This window comes from Rutilus rutilus (genome assembly GCF_951802725.1).
Source record: "Rutilus rutilus genome assembly, chromosome: 25".
Taxonomy (NCBI): Eukaryota; Metazoa; Chordata; class Actinopteri; order Cypriniformes; family Leuciscidae; genus Rutilus; species Rutilus rutilus.
In genome coordinates this window covers 27,363,072-27,372,855 of record NC_140229.1, presented here as the reverse complement: position 1 = coordinate 27,372,855, position 9,784 = coordinate 27,363,072, and the positions used below count along the sequence as shown (strand labels likewise).

At 39.3% G+C, this 9,784-nt stretch overlaps 1 protein-coding gene across 1 annotated transcript in view; it reads left to right on the top strand.

Annotated features, from left to right (window-relative positions):
* The first annotated feature begins 3,278 nt into the window (after nt 1-3,278).
* The window catches only part of chsy3 (chondroitin sulfate synthase 3), a 77,491-nt gene continuing 70,985 nt past the window's right edge, over nt 3,279-9,784 (top strand). The window contains exons 1-2 of the mRNA XM_084401227.1: nt 3,279-4,523; nt 5,982-6,265. Coding sequence (XP_084257353.1) covers nt 3,923-4,523; nt 5,982-6,265 — 885 coding nt within the window. The 5' untranslated portion in view covers nt 3,279-3,922. The remainder of the gene's footprint in view (nt 4,524-5,981; nt 6,266-9,784) is intronic.

The window sequence follows — 9,784 nt, the reverse complement described above, 5'->3', positions numbered from 1 at the left end:
CTACATGAATCAGTGCATGCATTAACTTGTCCAAATTATCGTGAAGTGATTTAGATAATTTTGTTAGTTTGACAAATTCATTGAGTAGAATCAACTCAAATTAGTGAGTTATTCACCAGTTGGCCATTGCTATTTCAGATTCTAAATAGCAGACAGAAAATATGTATCATGTGATCACTGAAATATTGAGTGTTGGTAAAGGCTGGAGTACACTACACAACTTTTCAAATCTGAACAGATTTTAGATTAACAATACCCAGATGACGTACTCGTACCGCATATGATGGGATTGTAAAGTGTGCGAACAGTGGATTGCAAACACTTTGCTATCCCATAATATCATGGAAGCTGCACTCTTAAAAATGATGGGTTGAAAATAACCCAACCGCTGGATCAATATTGCACCAGACCAGCAGTAGTTATTTTGACCCAGCAAGATGGGTCATATTTAACCCAACAGATGAGTTAAATATTCTAACCAAATGCTGGGTCAAACTAATTACAATTATGGGTTGATTTAACTACATATTAGTTATATAGTGTACCCAAATGCTGGGTCAAATTAATTACAATTATGGGTTGATTTAACTACATATTAGTTATATAGTGTGCCCAAATGCTGGGTCAAATTAACCCAAATGCCTGATTAATTCTAACACATTACAGTACAATTTAAGAAAATAAATTGCAATAGACTACCCATAGCTATACAACTGTTAAACTACAAACTTAGAACAGAATACATGCTAGATTTATGCATATATTATGCAATAAACACGTAAACAATACAAAAACAAAACAACAATGGAATCTCTGATTTTTTTTTTTATTATATAACATTAATTAATTGCAACAATATAGTGGAACTGGTGCAGTTCATATAAAAATATAGTGGAACTGGTGCAGTGGAGATTTGCATGCCTTGGCCTCATGAAGGTACTCCACCATGTTTATTCCAGGCTAAAAAAGAAAGAATACAAGAGAGCGAGAGTTAGAGAGTGCAAGTGAGTAAGGACCAAATGTCTACCGACTACTATAGTATAATTAAAATATAGACATTGTGAGGACTATTTTCCTGGTCCTCACTAGATAAATTGTTTTATGATAAAGTCTAGTTAGCTTTACAATTTGGAAAAGATTCGGTGCATTTATAATTCAAAAAGTTGAACTGTAATAGTCTAAATCTCATTGCACATAAATAATTTTTTGATTAAGTCTTAGAGCATATAGCTCACATTACAGAAAACAATTTAAAAAAACGATTCAGACCTCAATTGACCTAAAAAGCCATAAACTGATTGATGATATATCATTACAATAAACATGCTCAGAATGTGCGAATGTGGCCCACCTATCTGACTACCCTATCTGGCCGATGGGCAGCGGGGTTAGGTGGTCAGATAGATGGGCCACAAATGCTTTGTAGATTTAGAAGACTTCTTTAGAGTCAACCTCATGGAGTCAGATCCAAATGGGTTAAAATACAAAAGTGTCAACTTTCTGATAATTATGTTAATTTCTGCACTCAATACTTTGTTGGTGCCTGTTTTAGAACAAATTACTGCATCGGTGCGGTGTGGTACAGAAGTTACCAGCCTGTGGCACTGCTGAGGTGTTCTAGAAGCCCAGGATGCTTTGATAGTGACCAACTTAAGCTTATAGAACAGCCATTTCCCGAATACTGTCAGGCTATATTTGATGCCTGTCCCCAAAAGTATAGTAAAATGGAGAGTAGGCTACACTTGCGCTGGCCCAAATGCACTCTGGCATATAGACAGCTATGATACCTTAAAACCGTACGGCATTGCCATTAATGGCTGTATAGATGGTTACAGACGTTACATTCTGTGGATGGAGGCGTACACAACCAACAATGATTAATAATGCGTCTTATGGTATCCTGGGAAATCACGAAACCTCTATGAGGCTAGGCTATGCAATGAACACTGATCGAATGCGTTATTCTCTACATTTAATTTCGACTTTTTTTCTCGAAACACAACGACTTTATTCTCGAAATTTAATGAGTTTATTCTCAAGATTGTATTTCGAGTTTTTTTCTCGAAATTTAACGAGTTTAATCTCGAATTATAATGACTTTAATCTCGAGATGGTTTTATTTTTTTATTATTACTTGGCCCTAATCCTTTTCCGTATGCATCACATCATTAATGCACAATACATCATTTCAAAGGAGCTTTACAGAAAATGCAGGTTTCTGTGTTACAAAAGCACAATAGGATTTGATGAGATATCAGAAAGTACAGTTATATAAGTTAGTAAAAATTTGTATTTACAAATATCAAACATGCATTTTACCAAGATTAGTGTGCAGTTTAAAGTAATGATAAAATGACAATTTTTGTACAATCATCCATGTTTGATTCTGGAGTCCTTGCAGGGGTAGGTTTCATAATCTATTCAAAGGTGCTGGGTCATCTGAAATCTTCATAAGAGGCTGGATCCATATTTAAATACCTTCAAATTATGGTATTATATTCTTTTCTGAAAATATAAACAATACAAACAGGGTCTCTATAAAGTGTGAATAAGTGAAAACCCACATGGTCCTTAAATTGAGCTAATGACGTACAATAATTAAAGAATTCCGTAGCCTCATGTACCTTTATATTTTAACAGTCCATTTTCGCTGATATGTGTTACTTGCATTTAAACATTTTTTATTCTTTTATTCTGAAAATAGACACAAAAGTAACACAATTCCGTTAAAAAACGCGAAAAAGAGAAAAACCGCGCGGTCCCTAAGTTGAGCGTCAATAAAGAAGCCAGCAAACGCGGAAGTTCGCGTCATTTAAGGTGGAACGGATAGCGTCAATAAGAAGCTGGATACATGCTTAACAGCCAAGAAGTTCCTTATCAATGTACTATAGTGAAAATAAGGCAATTCGGATGCAGCTAATGACTGTTTTCAAACAAGTTTCCCAAATGTTTTCAATGTTTAAGGTAGTCCCGCCCCAAACTCACACTACTGGCTCAAGCCGTTTCCAATCCTGATTTAGTTATTTATAGGCTATATTTATTTATTGTCAGGCCACTCAGTCAGGTCTAATTTGTCATTACACGTGATGTTGATTTCTGTCAGGTAGCTAAATGTTATTCATAGTATTAAAACATCACTTACAACTTTAATTTATTTTTGTTTTATAAAAATAAATGTATTTCTTGGCTGCACTTAGTCTTCTGACTTTTAGGCTAAACATCGTGTAGGCGAAGTAGTCTCAGTTAAGTCAAATATTCAGAGTCACTAAGCCCAGAGCAGTGAAATTCCTGCCTTGTATTTCCCAGCTAAAGTCAGCCAGGGAAGAGAAAGGTTCGCTCCGCCCCGCGACGGAGCGTGTTTGTCCCGTTACATCAGTGCGCCCACACGCTCAATCCCGGAGACATGCGGGAGACGCGAGGGGGAAAAGTTCCGCGTCCGTGTGAGGAAAAATGTCGAGTGTGTGGAGACTGAAGCGGCTGAACGAGGAGAGAAGGGTTACGCGAATGCAGTGTATCTTTACAGTGAGGTGAGGAAACAGAAAGGCACAACGCGAGCGTTCACCGCTTGGGAAAGGAAGCGTCAACTTTATAAACGTTACAGTGTGACGCGTTTTCACTTCAGTAATGTGGACTGGCAACGACCGAAAGAATTATAAGAAACTCTTCTCACCGAGCGGGAGATAATTGACCAGAGAGCTGCGATATCAACACTTGGATGGATTTTCACCGTGATCGATACATGTGAAAGATGTTTAGGTCACGTGTAACGGGACAACACTCAGCTTCGGTCGCGCGACGCTCACGCGAACGCACTTTGCAGATGTTAGATAATCACAGGCGTCAGTCGTTTGACTCCAAACTGCACTGTATATCAGTTTGAGGAGACTGTTGTTTATGAGGGATCTGCTGTGTTGACTGTGCGATGGCCCTCAGGTCGAGGAGACCGCTGGTGAGCCTCATCGTGGGGGTTTTTCTGGGCTTCACCGCCGCGTCGTGGCTGGTTGTGCCCAGAGTTGTAGAGATCAGTGCGAAGAACAGAAGATCCTCAGTGTGTTCCTTCTACAGTAACGCCAGGGCTCAGGCTGAAGTTTCAGACACCTCCTCCTCAACCAGTGGCAGACACAAGCATCTGCAGCCAGTCTTCTCCAGCCAGGAGGGCAGTGATGAAGGGGAAGAGGAGCTTCATGGGACGGGGAACAGCAGTGATAGAGATGCACCTGTGCCTCAGGTGAACAGCTTCTTGTATGTGGGGGTCATGACGGCTCAGAAGTACCTGTCCTCCAGGGCCGTGGCTGCCTTCAGGACCTGGAGCCCCAGCATCCCGGGCCGGGTGGAGTTCTTCTCCAGCGAGGGGTCTGAGAAGATACCCCTGCCCATCCCTGTGCCCCTCGTCTCGCTGGCAGGGGTGGACGACTCCTACCCTCCCCAGAAGAAGTCTTTCATGATGCTGAAGTACATGCACGACCATTACTTGGATAAATATGAGTGGTTTATGAGGGCTGATGACGATGTCTACATCAGAGGTGAATAGCTGAAGAGCCAGAGTGGAAAGAGGCATTGCTGTGTTGAAGTGTTTGTTTATGCAAACATAGCTCTTTGGAAATATTTTACTTTGAAAAGTGCCTTTTTCTTGAAAATTATTAAAAAAAACATAGTTTTGGAAGCTTGCTGTGGGACCATTGAGATGTTTTGCATTGTGACATTATTTTAATGGGGCAGTCCCCTAAGTCTGTTATGCATCCAGACATTTTACTTTGAGTTTACTTTTTTTTTTTTTTAATGGTGATTCTCATTTGATTAAATTTTTACAGTAAAATAATTGTCTCTAAATATATATAACAGTTTAAAATATATAACATTATTTTTATACAGTAGTCAACATTTGAAGTGGATCAAAACCTGTCATCAGAGTTATACATGATTTTTGAACAATACCCGTTCTTGTCTTAGGACAACTTTGATGAACTTTTTTTTTATCCTCTTCAAAATGTTGACTGCTGTATATTAGAGTAATCAGAAATTTAAGGGTAAAATTAAAATGAAATGTCATGAAAATAATGTCACAATGTTTTAAATAATAATAATCCTAAAATCAGGCTTAATTTTCTTTATGCAAAGATAATGATTTTGATTGCTGGGGTGAAATATGACCCAGATTTTTGTGAAATTAACCCAGATGATTATCAAATGCATAATCAATTTAGGTGGCTATATCCATTGGTCAATCAAAAAATATTTGGTGAAGACAGTAGTTTTTTCCTCAATAAAAAGGTTTAAATCAGAAATAAATGAATAGTACTAAAAATCACGGCAAATCCGAATAACAGCTATTTTACATCATCTTTTTATTTCACAGGTCATCTAATGTGACTTAATACTGTCTATAATGTGTTCTACACTTCATTCGAAATGTTGAGTACATTAAGGTTAATATTAGTATTAGGGCTGCACAATATATCGAAATATCGCAATATGCATATCGCAAATGGTGTCATGAACAAAAGACAAAGAGAAAATCACTCACTGCTCTCGGCTGAATAACTTTTGTAGCTTTAATAAGAATCAATATATTTAATTCATACAGTGAAAACTAAGCAGTGTTTTATTTTTACATTTGATTATTCAGTTTCTGTTGTTAAATAATAAATCTAATGTAGGATAACCTGAACCCCCTGGTTTACACTGATGTTATAATGACACTTCCTTCTAATGCTACAGTAAAACACTGCTGTTTACTTTCAGAAGTTGTTGGGATGCTTTCTTCTCATGTAGGTCATATAATTTTAAATACATTTTAAAGAGAATTAAAGGTTATTTTACACACTTTAAGCATTATTGTATCACATATTGCATTATTTAATGAGTTATCGCATTTTTCTTAATGCCCTAATTAGTATGTTTACGAATTTTAGCCATTGATAATTCACCAATTACCGGCTTTGTCGGATGTTTCTGAACCTCATGGCTTTCTCCTCCTGCAGGTGAGAAGTTGGAGCTGTTCCTGCGCTCTCTGAACAGCAGTAAGCCGCTGTATCTGGGCCAGACGGGTCTGGGCACCACAGAGGAGCTGGGGAAGCTGGCCCTGGAGCCCGGAGAGAACTTCTGCATGGGGGGTCCGGGGATGATCTTCAGCCGGGAGCTTCTCCGCAGAATGGCGCCTCACATCGGGGCCTGTCTCAGGGAGATGTACACCACTCATGAAGATGTGGAGATAGGGCGCTGCGTCAGGCGTTTCGGAGGGACCCAGTGCGTCTGGTCATACGAGGTAACGCCGGTTAACATCCTCATGTGGAATGTGGTTTGAATAGGGTGAATTGTGCTGCTCAATCTCTAGGGTCTCTAGAGTTCGAGTTTATCTTAACCTCTTATTACTCCATGTTTACATTCTGCTTTTCTGCTTCAAATTATAGGAACTTAACATTATTTTTTGCTCTATTCATTTAAGGCGAGACACTACAGGCAAAAACAATGTTTGTTCGCATCTGTCAATTTTGGGCTTTTTGGCTTTTTTATAAAGTGTTTTTTCAGACTAGTGGAAAGAAAACATCCAAAATACACTTTTAACTGTATCTTATAGAGCACTTTATCTATTTGCGTTTGTAGATTTCAATTACAGTATATCTTTACAGGCCATTTTTTCAAAATGAGTTTTTCCTCCTACATTGAGCCAGAAATCTCCACTTCAGTAACACTTACATACACCAAACTTTACAGTTTTATTATCTATATTCTGTAGGTTTTTACAGAGGGGTTGTTCATATATAATTTTCCTGATTTTATACAACATTTTATTCCTTAAAAAAAATTGGTGAAATGTATCTATTTTTGGCTGTTGACAGTATTTTCTGATTTGTGGACTGATAAATAAAAATATCCATAATCCCCTCTGTAAAAACCTTTGACTCTAATATTTCAAAAAAATGAAACAAGAATTTTGAACCTGACTTCATCCAATGTTCTAGAAATGTATGCAAATTAGTGCATATTTAATTAGATAATACCTCATTTGCATATTTAAACAACATTTCAGAAAACTTGTAATACAATTTTTTTTTTTTTTGCAATTATTAATGTAATCAATCAACTGGTGAAGTATGGTGATATCTTTTAGTTCTTGTTTTACTCTATTCACCTGGGGTGTCTTGCCTTAAAGGTTGTATCAGTGATTTCAGGCCCCCCAAAAAAGATCACATTCATCTAATCTTTCCTAACGATCCACTAGCTGCCCGCCCCATAAGCATGCCGTCAAAAAAACGTGTCTCTGAAGGCACCCTAGGCTCTGAGATCTGCACACAAAAACAATTGGTTTCACCAACCACTCAAAACCAAAACAAATAGCACAAAACCTCACAACACCCTCCCCCTGTCGGTGATTGGTTGGAACACTATTTGTTTTGGTTTTGAGTGGTTGGTGAAACCAATTGTTTTTGTGTGCAGATCTCAGAGCCTAGGCTGCCTACAGAGACGAGTTTTTTTGACGGCATGCTTATGGGGCGGGCAGCTAGCGGATCGTTAGGAAAGATTAGATGAATGTGATCAAAAAAAAATTGGGCCTGAAATCACTGATACAACCTTTAAGACATAAATATGTGCTGGTCAGGGTTACGGTAGTCTTGCGGAGCCAGAGCTTCAGACTGACGGCAGAAGGTCTGGACTCTATCGTAGCTTTTCTTGGCCAAGGACCGCCCAAGAGGACGTTTGACTGACATGTAACCAATCACAGTTTGTTTTGTTCCGCGTCATGTTTAGGGGCGTGAAAATATAATATCGATGTCCCTACAAAAAAAAACTGGCGTGCATCTAATAAATTATTCATTCAAGGACGTTGTGCAAGTTTACTGCAACAATGGAGCTGCGAACTTCACATACTTTTGAAAATCCAGCGTTTTGTTGATCCTGGTAAGTGCTCATTATCACAGCTGTAAACACAACGGCTTTCTTCTTCAACGAGGGGTTTTGGCGTCACGGCATTTGTTTCCAGGCGGACCGATAAAGAACGCGACACACAAACATATCTCCCGGACATCCTGCAGAATTCAACCAATCAGATCAGATCCACGGTAATTGATACAAAGTCTGGATCCCCTGGCCTTCTTTTGAGCTACCACTACTGGAGAAGCCCTAGGAGAAGTAGACATTTGAACGATCCCTTTGTCCAATAAGTCCTGTAATTGTGCTTCAATGAATTGTTGTTTTTCAATGGAGATCTTGTATGCACGTCGCCTTACCGGTACTTCATTAGTGGTAATGATGCAGTGTTTAACAAGGTATGTCCGACCAATTTCTTGGATACAAACAGTTGGCCAGTTTAACATCAGACTCTACAGCTCTGTTCTTGTCTGTTGATCTGTGTCTGCTGCCAGTGTAAGTTGATGTATGTTCTGTCGAGTTTCATCACTGCAGGTATATGAGGAAATGGCGAGGTAAAAATGCATAGTAAGGGTAGATGTCGTGGTTGTGGAAGGGAAGGGAAAAGTATTTACTTTCATAACCCCTTCTGTTGTGGGTAGGCTGTACTGAGCTTTGTGAAAGTCTAGCACCATTCCTGTCTTTAACAGAAAACCCATTGACTGGTACTGTCAGGTCAGCATCCTGCATAATGAAGAGTATCAGGTCTACTGATTGTCCCTGGACTTCACACTTCCACTTCACCTTACCAATAGCAGTCTGCCTTTGTCCATTGGCCAATAGAAAAGATTGACCTTCACTGGGTTGGTATTGCTCTTGGTGACACAACTGATTCCAACAAGACTCCTGGATCAGCGAGAAAGTGCTACCTGTGTCGACCATGGTGATGGCCCACCTATCCTGTAAAATGATGGTCCTTTTAATCATGTTGAACAGAAGTTTGAAAGGATTGCACTACTCAATTGCTTGCATGCGGTGGTTTTCGCTGAGGTTCTTGAACTGCGGAGGCTTTCTTCTTCTGTTCCTCCACATTAGCTTGGCTCCAATACCTTTTGGATTCATCGATATCTCTTTCGATCTGAGTTCCTATCCTGATTAATTCTCCAACGTCCTTGATGGTTCCGTGTAGCAAACTAGCAAGTCGTGGATTACAGTTTCTAAGGATAGCTTGAACTACTTCCTTTTCAGACATTTCTTTTCTCCACCTCAGACACAATGCTCGATAGTGAAATGCAAAATCTCTGATGCTTTCTTTGGCACCTTGCTTCCTCTCTAACATTTTCCTCGCTGCAACATCACAATCCTCACTTAAAAATGAGTGTAGAAAAGTTTCTTTAAACTGTCTCCAAGTTGTACACATTCCTCCGTTCAGCCAACCACCAGTCCTTTGCAGTACCTCTGAGTACAGCAGATAGTGAAGCAAGGACTTCACCATCACTAAGGGGACGAGCAGCGAAATACTCTTCGCAGTGTTCAATAAATATGACAGGGTCATCCTCTTGGGTATTACTAAAGCTGGGGAAATCGAGTTTCACTGGGGGGGTTATACTGTACTGTGGATTGGTTGCTCTGAGTTGGTAGGTGACTGGATTGCACACTGTTTGTTACATTTCTACATTTAGAAAGAGGAAAGTGAACTGTGGAATTAGGGTCTGGGGCAATTGGAGGGGATGAATCAATCACGGCACCAGAGATTGAAATTTATGGTCCACTTGACGATCTCGTCTCTTCAAGCAGTCTAGATTGGCCCAGCTCTTGGACAAGCAGTTCTAGTGTTTTTTTTTAAAACTTTATCACACTCGCGTTGTTCCCGGTAAGACATTCTCTCCTCTATGATTTTTACATCGGCTTTCAAATTCATCAAAAGGAAAAATTT